Source organism: Nilaparvata lugens, chromosome 3 (assembly GCF_014356525.2).
Source record: "Nilaparvata lugens isolate BPH chromosome 3, ASM1435652v1, whole genome shotgun sequence".
Taxonomy (NCBI): Eukaryota; Metazoa; Arthropoda; class Insecta; order Hemiptera; family Delphacidae; genus Nilaparvata; species Nilaparvata lugens.
The window spans coordinates 89,908,232-89,933,061 of record NC_052506.1 but is presented as its reverse complement, the minus strand read 5'-3'; the positions used below and the strand labels follow the sequence as shown (position 1 = coordinate 89,933,061).

The 24,830-nt window shown below is 32.2% G+C and overlaps 2 protein-coding genes and 1 long non-coding RNA gene across 14 annotated transcripts in view; 2 read left to right on the top strand and 1 right to left on the bottom strand.

Moving 5' to 3' along the window:
• The window catches only part of LOC111052457 (probable citrate synthase 2, mitochondrial), a 47,005-nt gene extending 34,012 nt beyond the window's left edge, over window positions 1-12,993 (top strand). For both annotated transcript variants that reach the window (XM_022339140.2, XM_039424999.1), the window contains exons 5-9: window positions 2,704-2,906; window positions 4,634-4,766; window positions 5,915-6,118; window positions 9,855-9,959; window positions 11,954-12,993. In XM_022339140.2, the coding sequence (XP_022194832.1) occupies window positions 2,704-2,906; window positions 4,634-4,766; window positions 5,915-6,118; window positions 9,855-9,959; window positions 11,954-12,115 (807 nt within the window). In that variant the 3' untranslated portion in view covers window positions 12,116-12,993. The remainder of the gene's footprint in view (window positions 1-2,703; window positions 2,907-4,633; window positions 4,767-5,914; window positions 6,119-9,854; window positions 9,960-11,953) is intronic.
• A 945-nt stretch (window positions 12,994-13,938) lies between these two features.
• Window positions 13,939-24,830, top strand: part of LOC120350631 — a 33,951-nt gene continuing 23,059 nt past the window's right edge. Inside the window, exon 1 of the long non-coding RNA XR_005570956.1 lies at window positions 13,939-15,039. This is a non-coding gene — a long non-coding RNA (uncharacterized LOC120350631). The remainder of the gene's footprint in view (window positions 15,040-24,830) is intronic.
• Window positions 17,184-24,830, bottom strand: part of LOC111052455 (voltage-gated potassium channel subunit beta-2) — an 88,102-nt gene continuing 80,455 nt past the window's right edge. For 8 of the 11 annotated variants that reach the window (XM_039425009.1, XM_039425008.1, XM_039425000.1 and 5 more), the window contains 2 exons: window positions 23,257-23,516; window positions 17,184-21,623 (listed from right to left, as the gene is read on the bottom strand). In XM_039425009.1, coding sequence (XP_039280943.1) covers window positions 23,415-23,516 — 102 coding nt within the window. In that variant the 3' untranslated portion in view covers window positions 17,184-21,623; window positions 23,257-23,414. The remainder of the gene's footprint in view (window positions 21,624-23,256; window positions 23,517-24,830) is intronic. The other 3 variants (XM_039425005.1, XM_039425006.1, XM_039425004.1) reach the window with 1 other exon arrangement.

Below are 24,830 nucleotides of genomic sequence, written 5' to 3'. Positions count from 1 at the left end.
AAATTCTTTCTTTACGCACAGTTGTAGAAAAATACTTTTTCCTACAGATACCTTGAAAAGTGACCGTTTCTTCACTGATTACAGGCCGCATAGAATCACTTTTCTGCTCTAGTGCGCAAAGTATTACTTTGCGTACTCCAGATTTGCAGCATGACAACGCAAAATAGTTAGTAGGTTATATGGAACACCAGTGCAGGAAAATCAAAATTAAGTTGGTAACACTGACTGTGGTATATTGAGGTGCACATTATAATGGCAGTGGAGAACGGCGTTGCCGTGCCATTATGTGCCTTGATATAGTCATTTCAATGCTTGCATAAGATAAACCCCCTTCAAGCAGTCAGATAAATTTTCAATTGAATTACTAATCATTATAATTTTATTATTATTATTCAATTTTAAATAGATTAAGGTTTTTATTAATAAAATTACACAGAAAAACATTTGATGGATTTCAGGGAATTTTACCCATAATTACCCACTTTTCATATTCAATGGTAACTGTAGGAAAAATTTAATATGAAATACGTGCGCAAAGTTCGTTTGCTGCACTCAAGAAACCTCGCCAAAGGCTCGTGCGTAAACGTTTCTTTCGGTGCAGCAAACTGTCACTTTGCGCACTAGTTGCACAAATAACTATTTCCAATCCGGAACAAAAGAAAGAAATAAAATCTTAATTCGTCATTCATTTTCATTTAGGGCCGATCTCCGAACTCGGGAATTAGCCAAGTTCAAGACTTTTTTCAATTTCAATTTATTCACAACACACAAAAATACAATGAGTAAAAGAAATATACAACAAAACAATAACAATGATATTAACACATTAAAAGACAATATTGCTAAAATGATGTGTGCTGGAAGAAAGAGGGGGAAAATACCTTGCCAACTATGGTTTCCCATGTAATAGGCAGGTAAGGATTAAACAGCTAGAGTCGGAAAATTGGCTTTTCGAAACGGGGCATAGTCGCAGTAAAACGACTAACGACTTTTAAATTAAATTTCGAAAAACTAGAAAATTGAACACAAAATATAATAAAATAGTGTAAAGTTTCAGCTATTTTGAATTTTTTAGGAATGATTCATTTCGTCAAGGAAAAACGTTTCCAATTATAGAAATGAGAAAATAAAGATTATCATAGAAACTGCGACTACGCCCCATTTTGGAAAGTCATTTTTCTGACTAGCTGTTCAAAGTTTAGAACTTAGCTAAATCCCGAGCTCGGAAAACGGCCATTAAAGTCACCATTTATGTTATCTATGTCAACTTACTGACTGATTCTTTGTGATTTGATTCTAATTCTCACTCGGCCTATTTTACTGGACGTTATTTTTTTGGTCGATTATTTTTTACATTTGTTAGGCTAGTTTCACACACATTCGGTTCGTTTCGTTTTCGGCAAATTCCGATAAGTGTGAAACGATAATTTGGTTTGAATTCGGTACCGAGTAGAAACCGCATAGAACCGAACGCTCAATTGACACTAATAAATTCCATCAGTTTCAAACTCGTTTCTAGCTAAGGGCTACTTTCACACACATTCGGTTCGGTTCGTTTCGTTTTCGACAAATTCCTATACGTGTGAAAGGGTGATTCGGTTTGAATTCGGTTCACGAATAGGTTTTATCATATTCGAATTCACTGCTATGAAACCGGAAATAAAAACAAAGTCTTTTACACACGCTCGCTTTTTTGTTTTTATTTTAACCTGATATCGTGATTATCTGTTTGAAAATCTTCCATGTCAAAATCATATGGTCAATATTAATTTCTGTTAGTTCACTGGAGCATTTTTTTCCAATAGTTTGCTAAAAGAATATGAAGATAAATTAAAACTCAGGGAGAATTTTTATTATTTCATTATTCCATGAAAATTACATGATTTCATTAATGGAGAGAAGAGATGAACGTTATGTACCATGTGTCAAAATTGAAACAAATTTTCAATTCAAAAAAATAATCACTCTGAACGTTCAAAATTAAGATAATCAAAATAAACTATACAAATAGTTCACAATTTTTAATTAACTTGAAAATTTTGTTGTTCAAGAAATCACATCTTACTATTAAATAGTAAAATCAAATTTTTAACACCAGCTTTTATATTTTTATTACCAGCATGAATTATTGTGAAAATCCAAACACAGCTGTTTTGAGAAGAAAATACCTTATTACAACCGTACGAATTGAAACCGAATGTGTGTGAAGCTAGCCTAATTTGAGTTTTGTTCTGAGTAACACTCACAATATTACTGCAGTTACAATAGAGACACTTGATGCGTTGCTTGATCACTTGCCTTGAATCGCTACTAGTATCACTAGGTTGTGCCATGGAGAAAATGTTGTATAAGAAGATATCCCATGGTTTAGGGCGTTTATTTTTCAAATTTTACTGTTAAATCGAGCCGACTACTGTCTATTATTACTGTTTTTGCCGGTTGAGAGTGTAAAAACGGCACAGTATGAGAGTCTACCAGCGTTACATAGCTTCACGAAAAAGTATTACTAGGTCTATCGGCTTGAGTTAACAGTGAAATTTGAAACATAAACGCCATATATCATTTAATATCTTCTTATGCTATCTTTTCTCTATGGTTGTGCTTGAATTGTGTCACTTTTATTATGTTACCTGTTGTATGTATTTTTCGGCTGATATAAATCTTAGAATTGGTTATAATTTGGGATGTGATGTTGTTGTGCAGCACTGCTACGAAGACTCGATGGACCTGATCGCCAAGCTGCCGGTTATCGCGGCACTGATCTTCCGCAACACGTACAAGGACGGCAAGTCGGTGGGCACCATCGACCCCAAGCTCGACTGGAGCGCCAACTTTGTCAACATGCTCGGCGTCAACAACACACCAGAGTTCACCGAACTCATGCGCCTCTACTTGACCATTCACAGGTACCGTGTTGTTCACTCTAGAATAGTGTGTAGTTCGGAAAAAATGGTATTATTTGTTAAACTCCCTAGATCTCCGTAAATTTATTTCATTTTGAAAAATTTAATTACACTAAAAACAGGTTTCTAAATTGGTCCGTCAAAACTATAGTGTATTCAGCGAAACGACGAAGTGAAGTAAACAAAAAGTTTGCTTTTGGCTATAATCGGCTACAAGCTACATAACTACTCACGTCTAGTAAAACAGGTTGATTTTCAATTTGGCTATCATTTATCAAAATTTATTTATTTCTAGTGTATAGGATTTTAACTTGCAGTGTGTAATTAAAAAATGTTTAAGTGACATAACCTATGGAAGATCCACATTATAATGACATTGTTTGATTAGCAATGGTATTGCTATCCTTGTCTATCATTCAACAAAGCTGTTAACGCTCTCTCTTTCTCGCTTTGTTCTGTTGCCAGATCGTCTTTTAACAATGTAGAATCAATCATTAATTAACAAAATATTTCATCTTAATTATGAAAATTTATTATGAAATAATTGAAAAATATAATCTCTTAGTAAAATATAATTGGTTATTTTAAACGAGAATGAACAGTTAATATTACTTCAATAAACATTATCAGCTACCGTCTATAGAAGGCATTGACCAAAGAGAGGCTCGGCAACGTCGTTCTCCTATCTTTCTCCACTGTCATTATAACGTGGACCTCACTATAGTTACACTTGAACTGTAGTATAAATTAGAATTGGAACCGGGCATGAGCCTGTGCTACTTTTCTGGAAGTAGTGTTCTGTATATGATTGAATAAATAAATTTATTGTACAAATGTGAATCAAACTCGAATCTTTTCAGATGATAAATTTAGCAACCAAAACAAAATTTCACTTCATCGCTTCGGTGAATACATTATAGTTTTTTTTAGGTTTTACTAGTATATTTTGTATGTTCAATACAATTATTATGTTGAATTATTAACATGAGTTCTTGACGGGATGTAGGCCCGACCTCATTCTACTATTCCTGAGACCAGCATGTGAGCCAAGATGGTTGTGGAAGTCTATGATCATCCTCTTTATATTCAAGATCGTTATACAAAAATTCAAAATTTTCATAGGTGTAATAATAATATTAGAATTTTATTGTCATTCAACATGATAAAAGTAAAAGACAACGTCAAATCAGCTAGTCAATAAATTATAGTTACAGTCAACAGAATAACTTAGTCATACACATACAGACATAACTTAATCATAACATAATATGTACCGTACCATAACCATGATGATGCCATGATACCATAGTGATGATGCGTCACACAAATCGTGTAAATCAAGTTTATTATATCAATATAAAATTAAAAATCTACTTTGTGAATATAAAAAAGAACTGAAAATTTTGTGAAGTGAACAACTACAAGACTTAACCTATTTCGGACTATGTGTAACCTTATCTAAATTTGGGAGAGAAATAGCACAAGGTTACCTTTTTTCTCTCCCTATCATTTTTGATTATGTACTTGTTGTATGAAGCAATAAAGAATAGATAGTTTTCTCTGTAATGTAATAAATTTTCCGAAGTATTTATAAAGTTTTGAAGTGATGCCACACTTGTATGTTACTAAAATTTGCAAAACCCCTTTTTATCGTTTATTAGGCTATGTTTTCAGTTGAAATGAGTAGATTTTTTTGATGTTGTTGTGAATAAACAGTATGTGTGTTGCAGTGACCACGAGGGTGGCAACGTGTCTGCGCACGCAACCCACTTGGTCGGCTCGGCGCTGTCTGATCCCTACCTCTCGTTCGCCGCCGGCATGAACGGCCTCGCTGGTCCTCTCCACGGTCTCGCCAACCAAGAAGTAAGTGCTTATCCTGTTTCAGTCACAAGAATTGGGTGCAAGGCGTGAGGGAGGAATACTGCTCATTCTTTCGCAATCTTGTCTTGTTCAACTAACCGTCAGAGCAGCCAGCCAGGCTAGGCGCACACTAGTTAGTCAAGACAAGACAAGACATGATCAGACACGTGTAGTCACATTACTTCACTCAGCTGCTTGTGACGCAACTCACACTGATTAGTCATTGCAATTGGGCATGTCAAGTATTGTGACTAAACGTGACTAGTCTTGTCTTGACTAACCGGTGTACGCCAGCCTAAGTCCTTTTTACTATAGTGAGGTTCACTTCAAACTTTCAGCATTGTTTGAAAGCGGTGTTATTTTGTATAAGTGCTTATTCAAAATTAAACTCACTATAGCCAACCATATTCTCGTGACTAAACTATCCACTTGATGTCATAAATTGTGTATGTTTCAATTGTTTACGGAAATAATACAGTTATCAAGTTTCAAGTATACGAGGATAATAATAGTGCTTCATTAGTAAAAATATTATTAATATTAAAAATCTTATTGCATTTTCATGCATTAATATATCGAAATGCAATGTGAATGAAGTTTATCAGTTTAATTGTTGATCTAATCCGATGATAACATCAAGTTCAAGTTCATAAAATCATAGTCTCTGTACTCTATTTGGAATAAAGCTCTATTCAACAATTTATATCAACGATTTTATCTTCTTCAAAGTTGTTATATTGATCTTTGTTGTAAATATATCTAAATAAAGTGAAGTATTCAGACTAAGACCTCTTCTAGCTCTTAAGTGTCTGGACACACATGGTGGATATAGATATCTAAGCCCTTAGCATCTTCATTTCCGGTATTTAATTTAGTACACTATTATCTATAAACTTACAAATTCAAGAAAATATTCATTTCCGGTATTTATTACACTACATTTATAGTCAAGAAACGAATACTTTTTTTGTGTTTTGTTATTTCACTTGTGATAAAACTGAACAAAAGTCCAAAAATTGACAAATTCAAAAAATAATGTCTCATTCATTGTCATTAAATTAATATATGAGTATTCTCTTGATAAATTGGGCTAGCTGAATTAACTATCTGAACTGGTGCGTTGACTAACTGAATTGCGATGTGTTGGCTAGGTATTAGTGTGGCTGACGAAACTGCAGCAGCAGCTGGGAGCTGACCCGACCGACGAGCACGTCAAGGAGTTCATCTGGAAAACACTGAAGGGAGGTCAGGTGGTGCCTGGCTACGGCCACGCCGTGCTCAGGAAGACCGATCCCCGATACACCTGTCAGCGCGAGTTTGCGCTCAAGCATCTGCCCAACGACCCGCTCTTCAAGGTAACCAAGTTCCTTACAAAAGTACGTCAAGTTAATAAAGTTTATGAAAATCAGGCCAGCCTTCTAATTTCTTGTTGAAATCTCAAGTGGAGAATTTCAAGATTATTATAATCGAGGGGTGTTTATTTATGGTGTAGGTCATCTTGGAAATTTATAAAAAGAAATTCCAAAAGAAATTAGACTTAAACTTTAATTCATTGATATTATAAGTTGTGATCCATACTCTGGGGACCTGACCTAAAGTCAAGCATTAAGGCCGATCCCGAACAGCTGTAATAGTGTTTTCGCCACACTTGGATGTAATGAGCTGGTTTACGTGCGTCATATGGAGGCCGAAAGTGATTGTTTTCCGACCAGGCCGGTAAAACTTTACAGCCCTAGGGCTGTAAAATGACCTTGAATAACAGCTGATCGTGTCCGATCTCACAAAAATCATAGAGAGATAATCTCATAATGACTGTAATAATCTATATAATTATGTATCGTGAATCGCGGTATTATGTCTATAATAATATATTTTATAAATTACTGTTTCATAATTTAATATTTATTATTGTGTTTTTGATATCAAACAATAGAATACGATGATATATCTCCATAGCCTCAACAATATAATGTTGGCTACATTGTCCATTGTCAGAAAGGTACGTATCGCAAGTCTTTAAAAGTGAAGAATCGAATTTGAAATCAAAGTACAATAATTGTATCAATATTTAAAAGTGAGGTAGAGTAATAATTGTCTCTTTTTTATTATCGAATTCCACTTCTTAATGCAATACAATCAACAATAATAATAGGAAAATACAGCAGAGATCTAAAGTTTAAGGTAAGCCTACTGGTGAAACTCAGCCTTGACTAAAAAATTCCTAGTAATTTTTCCGTAATTCATTATTAAAACTTTTAGATAATTTTTCTTCAATATCAAACCATATAGAGAAAACATTAGGCCCACTCAAGATTGAATCTTCGAATGTTTTCTCTATGATTTAACTATTTTCAGAGCAATATTTTGTTTAAACCGTCTTCAAGTTTGCCGCTATAGGCTACACTATATTATAGTAGCCTACATACGTTACCTGACTTACAGGCCAATTTGATCAAAAGATGCAATGGCCGAGAGTGTAAAGGCGTGTACTCAAAAGCTCAAAACTCAGTGAATTACAAACATGATCTAGGTTCGAACCTCGGTCAGTGACATTTTTTTTGTCGATGAATTTCGACTTTTATTAGCTATTTTTTATATTAGTTACCGTAATTTAAATTTCAATCAATTTTTTAGATATATTTTGAGACAAAACTGTGAAATATGCAATTATATTAATTTTTTAATCACATTATTTCAAAATAGTAATGAAAATTCTATTCATCCATCTATCCATGAGATATTGCACCAGGCGCAAAGCGCGAGCTATAAAAATTCAAACAATTATTCAAAATATTAATAGTATAAAAATATTGTCACTATTGTAAATTATTAATTAGTAATATTGAAATTAATTGACAGTGAAAGTTGTCATAACCAAGATTCAAACTATCAAAATAGGCTGTTTGAATTTTATTTATTTTTTAATTTCTTAAATATTGGGAAGTTTTTTTTTGGTGTGGCGAAAAATAGCGTTCGCACCATGGGCAAAAATGTATTTCCGGCTCTCAATCTTTTCTAGTCCTCGGCCTACGGCCTCGGACTTAAAAACCGATTTCGAGCCGGAAATATCTCATTTTCGGCCCTAGGTGCGAAATATACTATTTTCGCCACACTGCACAGAAAGCAGCTGTTTTCCAGTCCCTACGTAGATCTGAAAGACCTTGTTTGCAGACGACGTCAGAAAAGGGTTTCTTTTCCGGTCTAGGCCAGAAAGTTGTCTCTTTCCAGCCGCTCATGGAAGTAGTTAATAAGTCATCCGCTAGATCGGGCGAGTGTCCACTTTCATCATCAGCTGAAGTTGCCATGATTTCAGTTCCAGTTTCGAATCAAACTAATTCGCTTCGCAACCAGTTTTATTCAATTATTTATTGTTGATTAGTGCATTCCGAATTTCAAAAATGCTTGAAGATGACTGTGGTATTCCAAGTGAAATTTTAAAAGAATCTGAAATCCTGACTGCAAATCTTCTACCACTAAAATCAAGAGATAGGTACGATAGCTTAACGAGTATTCTTTATTTTGTATTCTTTATTTATTTTGTCAGCAATACCTGTAGTGTGGCGAAAAATATCGTTCGCACCACGGGCAAAAATGTTTTTCCAGCTCTCAATCTTTTCTAGTCCTCGGCCTACGGCCTCGGACTTGAAAACCGATTTCGAGCTGGAAAAATCTCATTTTCTGCTCTAGGTGCGAAATATACTATTAAGTCACATGGACAGGAAGGGGCCGTTTGCAGGCTAGAATGATGTTTCTAATCGAGGCGTTAGCCGAGACAAGAATTTCATTCGAGCCCTGCAAGGGACATTCACGTCCAAGTAATAACGTACACTATTTTTTGTTATAATAATCTAAATAAGAATAATTGAGAAAAAGAAAACATTACCTACTTGTGCTGAAGTTACTACATGCATTCTATAAACATAATCCAGTTTACAAATTCCGAATCAGGAATCTTGTAATTGTAGTTTACAAAACATCCACCTGGAGCGCTGAATGCGGTTTTTGTAGCAGTTTTGCTGTTCCTATTTCGGAACTATGAAACATAGTCGAGTGTAAAATAAAAAATATGATTTCATTACATTAGAGTATGCTTTAATGAGAATCATATGTTTATTTGTTCTGCAAACAGCTGTTTTCCGGCTTGCATTAACAGGGAGAGTGTGGTCAGTGTAGATGATGTGTTCTGCAAAGGTGCTTTACACTTTGCACACAAAAACAAGAAATAAGATGTACTGGATCAGTTTGAAATACTAACTCACAAAACAACAGTTGAACAATATCCTAAGTGACCAAATCAACTTTTCCTCAAACACATTACTTGACAAACTCATTTGAATACTCCTCACATTTATCGCCTTACCATTGGCCAATCTATAGTGTGACTATAGAGAACTATTGATGGCCATGCCTTACTCCCTCTAACCCTCACCCCTACTAAATACTTACCCACATGCATAACCTTCAAAAACTCTAGGTTCTGTTTGACTTTAAAATGTGCGACACCAGCACAAAACATGTCACCATTATAAAACGTGAAGGTTAATATTTTGAAAAGTATTTCTATTATAACTTGTATAAATGAGAGAAAAAGAAGACCGAATAATCAACAGCGAATTTAAAAAGTTTAGAAGCACTTAAGTTTATGCTTTGTTATCAACAAGCATTGATGCCGAAATACCTACTCTAATGCAAAATCTTCTAAAACTTCAGTATCTGTTTGGCTTGATAATGTGCGACACCACCACTATGAAACGTGAATGTTGATATTTTTCAAAAGTATTTCTATTATAACTTGTATAAATTAGTGAAAAATAAGACTGGATAATCAACTGCTAATTTTAAAAGTTTAGAAGCATTGATGCCTCTTACGTTGTCCTTAATTTTCTCATGATTGTGCAAATTTCTAATGATAAAGTGATTCACTCAAGACCATCGTTGCATCTCTTAAGATTTTCAGAGTAATATCACTCGTTTACTTTTAATCGTGATTGATTGTAAGGTTGTTCTATGCTTTTTGGCTTTAGAATCTTATTAGTTTGACTCATTAGACGAGTGCATTTGAACTGAATGTGTTTCATTTTGTGTTAATAGCTTGTCAACCAGATCTTCAAGACAGTTCCACCCATCCTCACCGAACTTGGCAAGGTCAAGAACCCATGGCCCAACGTTGATGCTCACTCTGGTGTCTTGTTGCAGGTAAACTAAATCGCCAAATTTTTCATTTATCTCATCTTATATTAATGAATGATTGATAAAGATCTATTGAACTAATTATAATTGTTATATGTGGCTTGGATTTAATCCTAGTTCGAGAAATATGGTATGAGAGTAGTATTTATCTATAATATAAATTGAATTATTTAAATCTTGTGGGTTTGATCTTAGAAAGACTCAAGAATCAAGAATTGTATTTGCCGTAAAACTTTACAAAAAAGTAATAAGCATCGTCAAACAATGAAACAATGTATAAAACAATAATTATAATACAACCTTTGTTGTAAGTTACATAAATGAAACAGTTCACTCTAATATCATTTAAATATCATAACATTTACAAGTTCATTATACTTATAGTCTAGTTGAAATATGTCATTGTACCAAACCAAGATTGCAATATTTTCTCATCAACCTATATCAGATACCTCGCATTGCAAAACTCTCCCGTTGAGTAGAACGCTTTTGCTTTCAGCCAGTCACCTAAGAAGACTCTACTGAATTTTTTGATGGTAATACGATCAATCACTTTTTATTGGTTACTGTATTTTACAGTCTACTTTCTTTTTTTATCAAGGCGCCTGTTACATACTGTTCGAAAATTATTTCATTTTTCATAATATTTTTCTTGAATTAAATCATTTATATTCAGTGATACCGTAACCAAACATTTAAAGTTTTTAGCCCCCTGACTCTCAGTAATTTAATTAATTTTAAAATTGTAAACTAAATTTATCAATTAATTAATCATTCTGACTTTTTTTATTCATTGCGGATGATGCCCACATGAGCTTTTAGCTTGTGCGTGGGTAATGGGAAGTGCGAGGATTCAATCATTCAGAATCACACAACTTACAGAAAAGTACCACAGGCTTATAAGCCCAAAACGGTTCCAATTATAATTTATACAACAGTCCAAATGTAGCTAGGTTATGTTTCACTTCAACATTCTTCTTTACACACTCAATTTACAATTCAAAAAACATAAAAATCATTTTTAAATAAAAAAATACTTCTAAATTTAATTAAATCAATTACAAATATTCAGAAAACGTCAAACTGAATTGTGAGATGATCAAACGTCCATGCTTATTCGATGGGATTCGGCGGGATTTTTACCTGTGACCAGATAGCACTCGCACACTGAAGGGTGCAACGCCTTTGTCAACTTGGCTATCTGACTTTCAGAAAAGTACCACAGACTCGAGCTCTAAATGTTTCCAATTATATCATTCATGCTAAATTTAATTTTATTTATGAACATTCTGTGTAATGCCTGTATTAGATTTCTACATACAGTGATGTATATCGTTTTCAAATTAATAAAAACAATATAAAACTTGTACCCTTTTATTAAAACATTTCAACGACTAGTTTCTACCTACTTTGGCCATTTTCAAGTTGAAATGTAAAAATGAACAAGTATCAACTCAAAAATGACCAAAGTAGGTCGAAACTAGTTGTTGAAATGTTTTATTAAAAGGGTACCTACTTTAAGTTTTATATTGTTTCATAATTGTCTCCTTTCTTACTACCACATTATTAATGAATATTGATTGTTATACTGTAAAAATCTTTCAGTTATCTTTGATCTAAGAATATTTTTTATTTCCTATTAATTTATAAAAAAATTCAACACTCGGCCTCTGCGCTCAGATTTTCTTAACCTTGCTGGGACCCTCTTTATAAATTATATATTACTTATTATACTACCCACTGTATATCTAACTATCATGTTATGTATTTTATACTTGAACTTTGTAACTATCATTAAGGATAAATACATTTTAATTTAATTTTTTGATTTCAAGAAAGTAGCCCATATAAGTGAAGTGATTTTATAGTTTTCAAATTATTTCAATCAGGCTATAATAATTATCTGCATATTATCAAGGTTATAGTATTTGCAATTTAAAGATGTATCGCATATCAAGGTTATACTATTCAAATTTCAAAAATGTTTTCTCTGTTTTTAGTATTATGGACTGAAGGAAATGAACTACTACACTGTCCTGTTCGGTATCTCTCGTGCACTTGGAGTGCTGTCATCGCTGATCTGGGACAGAGCCCTGGGTCTTCCCATCGAGAGACCAAAGTCCTTCTCCACTGAGAAGCTCATCAAGGACTACAGCAAGTGAACGCAACTTGCTGACGTCATCTCACAGCTGCCTCCTCCTCCGGTTCCATTGTGAACTGTTACACAATCAAAACTGTCTCTCACCCCTCCCCCCACACCACCACACGTAAAGCAATTTCAATTTAGGACCGCCAGCCGTCCCGGCTCCTCAATATTGTTTCAGGCAAACTCGATGTATAGCGAATTGAAATCAATCGTACTTATTGTACAAAACTGCTTAGAATGTTGACTGCTCGACCAAGTATGGCTGTAATTGAACAGTATCAACTAATAAAATTGAAAGTGAACTTTCTTATTTTTAGAATAATTGTACATTACTTGAAATGTATTGCTAGTTTGATACGCATATTTATTTCTAACTTCAGTCACAATGTGACTGGCAAGTTTGTAAATTTTGAGTTGTCCATATTAGTATTAAGGATCGATCGGTTGAAGTATTTTTGTACTTCATTGTTTGTGTGTTTCGCTTTTACTTGTAAAGAACTGTACAACAAATCGAAAGAATCTTGAGTGGAAATAAAATAATAATATTCCAGATCAAAAGCATAGTACAAAAGGCGATGGTCCCTACTTTCTTCTTCATTGTGACGTTCGTTTAAGTTGTTGTTTTCAATATTTATTTGTTAGTTGGAATTAGTAAATTATTTTCGTGATCATCGTGCATTGTGTTCAGCTTCTGTTTGATTAGATTTCTTCAAGCATTTATCACATACCTTTCCGATAATAAATGTTACTTGCCTTTATTTGAAAATAGGATTTTTTCCTCCGTAATAGTTCAAATGAAATATTATTGTTCTTCTAATTCCTGTATACGTTGATGTTTGTTTTCAATTTCGTCTGTTTTAGTAAAACTACTGAAATAAACTATTGGGAATGGTATTTCATTTTTGTTACTCCTCGTATTTCTTGTCATACTATTTCACTATGCACTCAAGGTTTACACAATTGGTTCTTCCGAATACTTGAAATCACAACAGACACGTCTATGGCTGTTGTCATAAAGAACAACAGTTTCAGGATTTGGAGAAGCTATGATCAAAGTGGTGGTTAGTTGTCCTAGCTAAAGATAACATCACACAACGATTTGACCCTTGGTTGGTCATTTTTCTGAAGGAATTATCTACTAAGGCCCACATGCACCACCTTGGTTTAAACTGAGAAAGATCAGCTGTTAGTTTAAACCCGGAATGAAACACATTATAATAGACGCAACTATACCTCCATTTAGGCTAGGGCCACACGAGCGCACAAAGTGCGTCCGTTGCAAGTTACTTTTTGACGTCCGTTGTTGAAATACATAGAAGTGAATTGGTACGTGCGTACCAAGTAACGGAAGTCGTAACGGACGGTGATTTTTGAACTGCGCAGAAATGCTACAACGCACGTCGAGACATGCAAAAGTTATTGCTTCGTCTGGTTCAATTGCGTAAAGCCAACTGACGTTGGCGCACCACACTCAACGCTCATGTGGTGTCATTGACGACGGCCGCAAAAAGTAAGTTGCAACGGACGCACTATGTGCGCTCGTGTGGCCCTAGCCTTAATCGTAGATTAGCGTTGATGGTGTAAATGACCCTAAGGCCCGGTTGTAGATAACCCGATTAAATTTTAATCGTGATTAATTTCACGAGAACTAATCAGAGAAGCCTTTTTTCAAAAAAGCATCTGATTGGTTCTCGTGAAGTTGATAACGATTAAATTTTAACTGGCATTAAGAATTGAAAATTTTTAGTGTAAAGCCAGGTTGTCAACACTGTGAATCTATCACTAAATCATAATAATTTGCAAAAACTCAGATCATCAGAATGTTATTCCATGCAAATTGCAACCTTGACCCCAACTCCTGCACTTGTCCTATCATTAGTAAAGTTAAAAATTGTAAATATCTAGGTATCTATATAGATGAGAACCTGAAATGGGATAACCATATTAAATTCATTTGCAGGAGGAAGAAATAACTCTCTTGCAAATTTTATGCAACTAGTAAAATTCTGAATCCAACTCATCTTAAAATGCTTTATTTTGCTATGGTACAGTCTATAATTCAATACGGAATAGCAGTATGGGGGGAGGGTGTTATAATTCCCATTTGGAAGAAGTGTTCATAATGCAGAAATTAATAATTAAATCAGTTTTAAATAAATAAATCCAGATTTTTCCCTACTGACCTTATATTTGATGAATTCAAGGTTTTGACAGTTAATCTTTAAATTATTGTAACCGTTATCTTTATTGTTATTTCACATCCTATCTCCCCTTCCCTCAGCCCTGCCTATCTAACTACCTTCTCTCACTTCCCTATCACACACCCTTCCCTTCCAGTTTTACCTTAACTGCCTATTACATGGGAAACCATAGTTGGCAAGATATTTTCCCCCTCTTTCTTCCAGCACACATTAATATTGTCTTTAATGTGTTAATATCATTGTTACTGCTATTGTTTTGCTGTATATCGCATTTTCTCATTGTATTTTTGTGTTTGTAGATGTCCGTTAGAATGTGCTTCATTAAATTCAACCAACTCTATTTGAAGTACGATCGTTGCGCTTATTATCGAAATTAATATCTCCAATTGGGGGACTATTTAGTTATTATTGTTTAATTAACAACCGGCTAGATTTCCGCTTGATAGTTGGGTGTGGGAGTTGAGTTACGTGTGTTTATTGGAATATTATCTCAGGAGTGTACAGTACATACCTAATATTAAGCTATCGGTTTGAAAATAGACATTTCAATAAATAATTATCCCAGATTGGGGAAAATATTAACGTATCTCTTCGGAAGTTTGCATCGAAATTTTGGGGGCAGCGCAGCCGGTAGTGGAATCAACTGAAACCTGTTAATCCTGGCACTCATCCTACCTAATTCTACCCAAATTCCAATAGAATCAGATCAGTTGGTAAGAGATTCCGACTGGACTTCCTGGTGAGTTTTATTCAAATTATTATATTTCGATGTCGTTCTTTCTGGCGAGAAACCTATAAATTTCATAATATTAATTCTATTTCCATACTTAATCATTTTAATTCTTTACAGTCCATTTGTTCAAATTTATGGCGCTACCAACAAAACTTCTCAATTGTTACTAAACAGAACTTGGAATCAGGATTATAAAATTAAGAAACGAGTGATTCGAAAAATTTTATTAATCAGTATAATAGAAAAGCTGATAACTGGCAAGTGCTTTTCAACATTAAATTTCCTCGTTTATGAAAATAACACTCATCTGTGAAGAATAATAACTGAATAAGGAATCTCTAATAATGAACTACTTGCTTTCTCCTACTATAAATTTTTCAAATAAAACTGATATGCATTCTAAATTGTCTTAAATTTTTACAGAACATCAATAATAATTCAAAGTTACGTTTAAAATATTATTCATAACAAGAGAATAAACATCTTTTATTCTTTAGCTTCCAATTTAACAATAGTTCTAGGTTTGCTTATGAGTTAAGAAGAGTAATTAATAAAATTAGTCAACAATAAGTTTAGTTCTTTATAAATAACAAGAGCTTATTGAATTTCTACTACAACTATAATGATATGAATGATAATAGATGAAGTGTAAGTTTCAGAATATTAATAAACGATCCAGCCCATCATAGTAGGCCTAATCAAATAATTTCACTCATGACAATTTCAGTTATTTATAACAATCCTTATTAGAAAAGCTTTCAATTTGGTAAGTATTCATGGAAGTTGGAGTTGAAATTGAATTAATTTATCCTATTCAAAGCACTGGTATGACATTGAAGTTACGTTATTTCATCTGCATCCAAGTTACACATTCAAAATTCATGCGATTTAGAATAATCAACACTACAACGATAGATACAGAAGATTCACTAGTAGAACAATATAATAGATACCCTTTCAGCATGAAGATTACCACATCATTTCAACTTGGAATAATTTCCACATAATTTAAATGATTTTTATTTTAGATAATACGGTATTATACATAGAATCCATGAAATTCAAGAGTAAAGTTATTCCAAATGCTTTCCTTACCAGTGGTAGTACAGTAGGTATGGCAAGGAAAGTAAAACTTCAATATAATTTACAATATCAATATTATTAACATCAATATTGTTATAATCAATAACTATTAAATGAAGTACAGAAAATAATAAAATTAAAATGGCAGTGTTTCATTATATTATTTAATATGGGGGTGAAATTTTTAAACTGAAATACCTGATTGCAAAGTGGATTGTATTAATCTTATCTTCGATTTTGAGGAAGACACACATATCTGGCATATAGATATAATCACTGCATTGGATGCTGCATTGGAATTGAATGAATGGAAAAAATATTTTTGTGATTCAAACATTTATCAGCTTTTTATTTGTTAATATTCAAATTTTTCTGTTAATTTGAGTTCCAACTATGTAACAATACACTATAGGCCTACTATTTGTGTACTATACCTGTAAGTTAGTAATTAATTTCATTGTTTGAATCTTCTTTAGTAGTCTCAATCCATATGTAAACAAACGCAAACTGTCGCATGCGGATAAGTTCTCATCAAGACGCGAGTATTCCACGATTATTGAAAGAAATATCCTTCAAAATGACACGACAGTGTAAAAAAAATATCTGCAGAATTTGAATTTTCATTGAAAATATGAAATTCAAACAATTAGGTAGAGTCTCATTAAGAAATATATTTTTTTATCATCCCATCTAACATGATTATGATGTTTGAATATTGATGTCATATTTAATTTCTGGTGACTATGCTTTATGAATACATTAGAATTTTCATACGGTAAGTCAAGACACAATTTTATCTCTAATGCTTTATAAACTGTTTTTCATGTTGATAATTATTATAGAACCTATAAAATCACCTCATATTTTTTCAAGAAAAACTTGAATTGTGTTGTCTTACAACAAATAAGAAACGAATTAACAATCATTATTATTATCACAGTATAATATATTAATAATTATGTAATGCATATCTACTCGGATAGATCACTTAAATCTATCTACGGTAACTTTTAATATCATTATATCTATATGATTATTGCTAAACATGAATTACTTTCATGATCCAATCATGTTCACATTTTATTGCTCTCTATAAACAATAATATAATATTAAATTCAATAAGGTTGAGTACCTATTCTTAAACTATTTACGTAATCATAATATGCATGTTTGTTCTAAATTTAGGTAACTTATAACTTATGTACTGATTATTTATATTATTCTATTCAACAGTTTATTAACAAGAATACATTTTTCACGTGAATCTTATCATATTTCTGAATCAACATTCGTATTCATCGTAAATCTAGTTATCATTTTTTTGAAATAGTATTTTGTTTCTGTTCTCAATCTGCTCATTATAATTTAAGAACACAAACTTCAACTCTCTTATGTATCAAATTTCTAACAATTCATAAAAGACACAGTAATTATTATTATAATCACAATATTTGCAAATTCCTATTTTTATATAAATCATAAAACCTAAAGTAGCTACTCGCTAGCATTGCTTAAAGTAGGAAGGTTTATACCGCACTTAATCGTTCAATAATATTGAAATTATATTTATTATTTTAATAGAAATAACAATTGGTTAAGGTTATTATTTATGCTCATCGTTCTAACTAAACTCACTTATTGGTAAAAAGTCTTCAATTTGCATGTCATTTTTGTTTCGTGATGAATTTCTTAGACTAAATCACAATCTCTTAGAAGTTTGAACGACCTAGCTAGGATCAGATCTAAGGTAACTACTTGGGTGACATTGATTAATCTTCTCCTTTGACTGATATTTACCTTCGCTGTTTAATCATTTCTGTTGAGTCATTATCTCGATCTTTAATTTCTTCTAAAATGAAGAAAATTATATTCCCACGAATTCGGATATTTCATCATTTTGAGAGCTTCAAAATTATTTTTATAAATATCCACTAACAACGCTAAAGTAGCCTAATTAAAATTCTCTTGATACTTTGATTAAATCATGATACATTAAACCATGGGTTGCCAAATCAACACTTAATTATTATACACTGTACTGTTATTCGCTTGATGTTTCAATTCCGAATAATGAATTAAATATTGAATCCGTAATTAATTGTATTGTTTAGTGCAATTTAATGTAAAATATTAAAATCTGAAGTGTTGATGCTCTTGCCAGTAATCTTTAGATTTACCAATAAAACTACAGCAGATTATTTCTAAGTCCAAGTAGACTGAATGGAAGTAAATTTAATGCAATAGCATTTTCCTAAATAGTCGAGTGTTTTTATTTTAAAGCCTGATTATTCATATCTTGTTCCACCTATCATTAAAAGTAGTTAGTATGAGAATTCGAATTATGAGACGCTTATAATTATATTAGTATTCCTCACAATAGAATCGTACATCATTCCAATATGAATTGGTTCTGTTCACAAGAGCTGATACAGAGATGATGAAGACTTTTTGAAAGTCAAAGAGAAGAAAAGCTTTCAATCATTATCACTCTAAAATGTTTGTCCCTTCTCATTCATATAAAAACACTCACTTTCATCAACGCAACAAATACAATATTATTATTATAAACTACTATCCAAAAATAACTTTAAATCTCAACGATAATGTATATTAAGACAAGTCAAGTGACTTGCTGACTAAATGAATTATATACAAGCGTATAAGATGATGACAGCAAAATTTACAAGTTCTTTGATATCTTACCCAAATTTATTACATTTCTTACGATTGCAATCTTATATTCTATGATTTTCAATACTATATTACCTAACCTTTTCAGGACCTCATTTGGAATTGGTTATTCCAAATTTTTATTATAAATCCTTTATAAATGAAAATTAAGATTTTTTAAAGCTATGTTGTTTACAAATGTTTATTATGTATAATCTATTTTACAAGATTAAGCATGATGAAAGATAAAAACACTCCCATACCTGAGATTTAAGATCATTCTCTAGAACTAGCTTAAAAAATGAAGTAGCAGCACTGGAATGAGAAAATATTATGAATAAATTGTTGTTAAAGTTATCGGAATATTTGAATTAAAATCGCTCTGTTTTTATGTGAATCATATTTAGGATACTATTCTAAATTTGAAATGTTTGTTGATTTCTGAAATCAATTGTAGTAATGTGTTCAATACTTCTTTTCAATATATATCAAATTAATTATTTAGGGATAAAATTGCTTCTATAACATTTTATCCTTCATAATTTTTTTTCTTGAAAATGGCATGAAGAAAAGAAAGTGACTAGGCATGAAATGGCATGAAAGAAGAAATAAGACTAATAAGAACTTGGCTACTTTGAATTGACTGATTTTAATATGTATATGATTAAGAGTTTATATCTCCATGTAAGTTATTTCTAGAAGCCATCCAGCACAACCATTAACCTTCTAGTCACTGAATGTTAGGCCTTAAAACTTATATTCACAGTTCTGTAGACTGATTTTGAACTTTGCCTTAATGTCTACTATATTTCGATAAAAATAAATTCACTTTGTACAGGTTGAAATAGAATCAGGCCACTCACATTCATAGTCTCACAAAACATTCAGGGAATGACTAGGAAATAATGAAGTATAGATGATGAAAAGTTCCGAATAGACAATACTAAGAATAATTATTCAAGAAGAAAATATACTATTCAAATTTAGCTTATCATGAATACCAAGATAAATGAATATATTTATGCTGGTTAATATGTTAATAGTAAAAATACAACATTATGTTACTTAAAATACATGAAGTACCTATAATACAATAAATCAATAATGAATCTATACCTGGCTCCAATAAAATCTATTGTTCTTGTAAATTTTCCAAAACATTTTATGAGCTCGAATCAATTTTTCTACACAAAATGGAAGTGAAATAATCTATTTGAAAGCTTTTTTTATCTGAAATTCAAATCTTTAGAAAACAATTTTGCTTTAGAATTTTAAATTCCCAAACTGTCCATCAACTAATGAGTTTTCTGTAAATTATTCAATTATGCATTCGAATAAATAAGTTTCAGTTCATAAGAATGGTCATCTTTTGATGTTTCTGTTCCAATATGTAGATCATGGATATTGAAATGTAACCAAATATCTCTTACCAAACCTAAAAAAAATCATAAATAGAAGTAAAGAGATAAAAAATGCTATTCAATTGAAATATTCTGTAAATATTTTAAGCATAATTTGTCATAACTGGATCCCTCTTTCCTTCTAAATCAAATATAGATCTTCACTACTTATTCTTTACAAATTAAAATCATTGAAAAATGTTTATAAATTGACAAATGAATACTGTATACGTTTAATAATATGTATATGATAATATTCTTATGCTAAATCCGCGCTTTGTCAAAAATTTAGGATGAATTTGTTTAGATATGGATGAAAATTCTCTTAGCCTACTAGTTATTAGAACAAAACCTTGGTATTGTCCTTATTATTTATATTATTTTATACACTAAACAACCTTTTTTTGTGAGCAGGATGGATGCGGCCCTACATAATGCACATTTTATGGCTTTACTGTATTAGTTCAAGATGGATTTTTCAACAGTTTAATGAATGGGAATCTCAGGAGAAAATATCTTTTCGCCAGCTCTGATCAATACATAAAACCGGTACATACTCTGGCATCAATAAGACATTCTAATAATATTTGATAAATAGACTTGTGAAATACAACTTGGAAATATTCTTTATAGTTTATATGACTACTTGAGATTGTTATACCATTACATTAAAACAACAACTATAACCAACCAAATAAGTAGAAAGGTACCTACTCAAGAATGACTGTTTCTCAATGTTACGCTGCATCTTCAGATTTATATTGCTTATTATGATAACATAATATTGATTCATTGTATAGTGTCATTACACAATGTAAATCGTGTAACTTACAGTCAATACCGTACAGAAATACCTTGTAGATTATGTGTGAGCACTCAAGAAAGCATGCTCCTGTGAAATAATGGTTTTAAAATAACGTGGATTTTTTGACAATTTCTCAAGTCTCTTCGATTATGTAGTACCTAGTTATACTCATAACACTACAAAATGTATCATTCGACATTGCGTACGGTAATAGCTTCCATCGATAATTTATTGCATTATTTGTATTGTACATATTATTTGTAAGAATCCCAATAGTCAGTTATGTACATGTTTATTTTCATTATCGTGGAAAGTTTAAGGCTGGATTTAAAAAGTGAACACACTTGAAATAATACAGTAAAGAAACATAACGTGCTATATGCATCAGCCAGAAAACTGACAGTCAGCAAAACTTTCCTTAAAGATAAATTTTTCATTCAACTTCCCTGGAAACCCATTCCAACTTTGAAAATGTCATCGTGATTGGCATAATACGCAGTAGAAGACAACTCGTGGTCAGGCATCAGTTGTAGGAGTAAATCACTTTTGCATGCATGAATTGTAAAATCCCACCAGAGCATCGATGAGCCTCTGCGTCTGGGTGGGAAGCCACTGACCCCACGGCTGCCATCTAGAACAACAAAACAAAACATTTTTAATAACATTATCATGAATATTCAATCAGTTTACAGATGGAATTAAATAGAGAATGCATTTATTCAAATGCTAATTAATAAATAGTTATTAATTAACGAAAATCCTAAATAGATGCTGTAAATCACCCCGAAGACTTCTGCTACTGCAGACATTGACAACAGGGTTAACAGCTAGATGGAAGGAAATTCGATGAGAACTACTATACAAAAATTAGTTGCCAGCCCGGGAATCGAGCCCGGTACCTCCCAATTGCCAGTCAGGAATGCTTACCCTTACACCAAACTGACAATCTCTGGATAGCAGCGCTCATTTTATACGAAGCCATAGCGGCCAACCAGTTTACAGATGGAATTAAATAGAGAATGCATTTATTCAAATGCTAATTAATATATAATTATTGATTAACGAAAATCCTAAATAGATGCTGTAAATCACCCCGAAGACTTCTGCTACTGCAGACATTGACAACAGGGTTAACAGCTAGATGGAAATTCGATGAGAATTACTGTTAACCTAAATGTAACAGTAAATTTCACACATAGAAGTGATTATAATTCAAATTTCTCAAGCCTGAAACATACATATTATTACTTGATGTCAATAATTCTAATTTTATTTTCATCTTATACGAGCCTAACTTTTTCAATTAAATTAATTTCTATTTTCAAATCAATTGAGAGTTTAGTGTGAGACGCTCTTCAATTTCTTACTCCCAGGAAATGAAGGAATGATTGAATCCTATAACAAACTGAATTGGTATAAATACCCATTATATAACCACTAAAATAAATTAACCACTATAATATATTGGTATAAATAACCACTGAATTGGTATAAATTGGTATAATTCATGAAGAAGAAATAAATAGTTGTTTATCTCCTAAAACTAATACAGTAAAGTGAGGTAATGCTTGAACTATCATAAAACACTTTGAACTCATAAATAAAACTAAATAAAAGTAGTAAACCAAAATAACATGATAATCATATAAAATTTCACACACTATTTTGCTGTTCTAAACTATAGAATATGCGGTCAGTTTAATAATTAAATAAACAATTGAATAGTTGACTGCATGCTGTTGTTTAAAACATGAAAATAGTGTGTTAATACCGCACTTCGGAATTGATCAAAAAACCAACATCTTTAAAATCCCACAAACAAGAAGTATATCAAATCAGCCATATGCGATGAGTATAGAGATACAAATTGATTGGATTCAAAAACTTGTAGCCTTATAAAAGTTTTACCGTACTAAACTTGTTTAGTGTCTTATTATCTATTATATTAATTTGTGATTTATATAATTGAATATAATATGTTGAAATATGTATGCTGACAAAGCAGAAATTCTATACATGTTGTAACTTGTAATTAATATTGTAAACGAATGAAAATGCAAATAAATAATTTGAATTTGAGTATTCATTCATTCATTGGATAGAGCAAACACTACAATAGTCGGAAACGAAAAAAAGAGGCTATTGCCCAAAATTTATTCTATTTCTTAATTTTGTCACTGGAAATAGTATCAATGGGGCGAAACATGTCGTTTCTTTGAAAATAAAAACTGAAATGTAATAATATATTGATTAATCAGACTTACACCGTATGCTAGACATGGTCGGGCGTTGGACTGGGGTCCTGGTATTGTCACTGAATGGTGCAGAAGGGCAGCTTCTGCTCTTTGGCCTCCTCCTGCGCCTCCTCCTCCTTGGGCGAGTCGCCGCCTAGGCTGGAGCCCCCCTGGGGGCACATTGTTTGTCATCTGAGCGCCAGGGTGCTCACCATCGGCGGGCGGCAAGGCTTGTTCTCCAGCACTCGCTCCAGCTCGTTCATCATGTTTGTGTTTAGCTTGGGAACCAACTGCACAAACCGAAACATTATTCCTCTCAATATTGTTCAGATTAGAAGTAGATTTGATAGAGAACTTCAGATGAACTTCAGATTAGAAGTTCAGATTAGTGTGATAATGTGTGGTTTTGTTAGAAGTAGATTGGTCACACTGAAACACTGAAACATTATTCGATCCTCTCAATATTGTTCAGATATCAGATTAGCAGTAGATTTTGATAAAGTGTGGGTTTTTCAGGATGAAGTGTTAGTTTGATAAAGTATCAGGCTCGTGGTCAGCTTGAGAACCAACTGCACAAACCAAAATCTTATTCCTTCCGATATTGTTGAAATTAGAAGTAGATTGTGAAAAATTGTGTTTTTTTTAGAAGTAGGTTTCCGATAAGATCCACATAATTTGTTCCTTTGTTGGACGTTCTTTGACTTTTTATGAGCGCTCAATATTAAAAAAGTACATTCGTCGATAAAATTTGTTGAATAAGAATAGATATTGTGGAATCCCTCCCTAAATGAAAAAATACAGTTTAATTTATGACACATCCACATTTATTTAGTCATGTGTACAAATCTAATATATGAGTACATTCGTGGAGTTCAAAGTCAAATATAAAAAAAAACGTTCATAAAAATGTGTTCCTTTGTTAGACGTTCTTGGGCTTTTTATGAGCGCTCAATATTAATAAAAAAGGCACATTCGTCGAATTTGTTGAATAAGAATAGATATTGTGGACTTTCTCTGTGTACAAAACTAATAAATGAGTATATATATATATATTATATATATATATATATATATATATATTATATATATATATAATACCACAATACAATCCAAAGGTATTTGTATACATTGTATACATTGTATACATTGACAAAGGGGGCCCAGCTCCCCGAAAATTCTCGTTTAAATGTAAGTTTTTAAGTGTTTTTAATCTATCCTTGTCGTGTGTATCCTGTTTATATTTATATTATAAAACTTTAAAAGTATTTTCTGTTATATATATATATATATATATATATATATATATATATATATATCATCCTAATTTAAAGAGTTTGACAAATTTACGTCAGAACTTGAGTTTTTGGCCTAGCCCCGACTTAACATTAAACACTGATGTGCCTTTTGAATGCTTGCTACCATCAGACTCCCCTAATAAATGAGTACATTCGTCGAGTTCAAAGTCAAATTTCCAACAGTTTGAACGCTCATGAAACATTCAAAAACGTCAAACAAAGGAACAAAATCTATTAATCTTATTATAAATTTCTTACTCTTTCCAATCATATATCTTTAAAACTCGATTTTGACTGATAGTTTTCTAG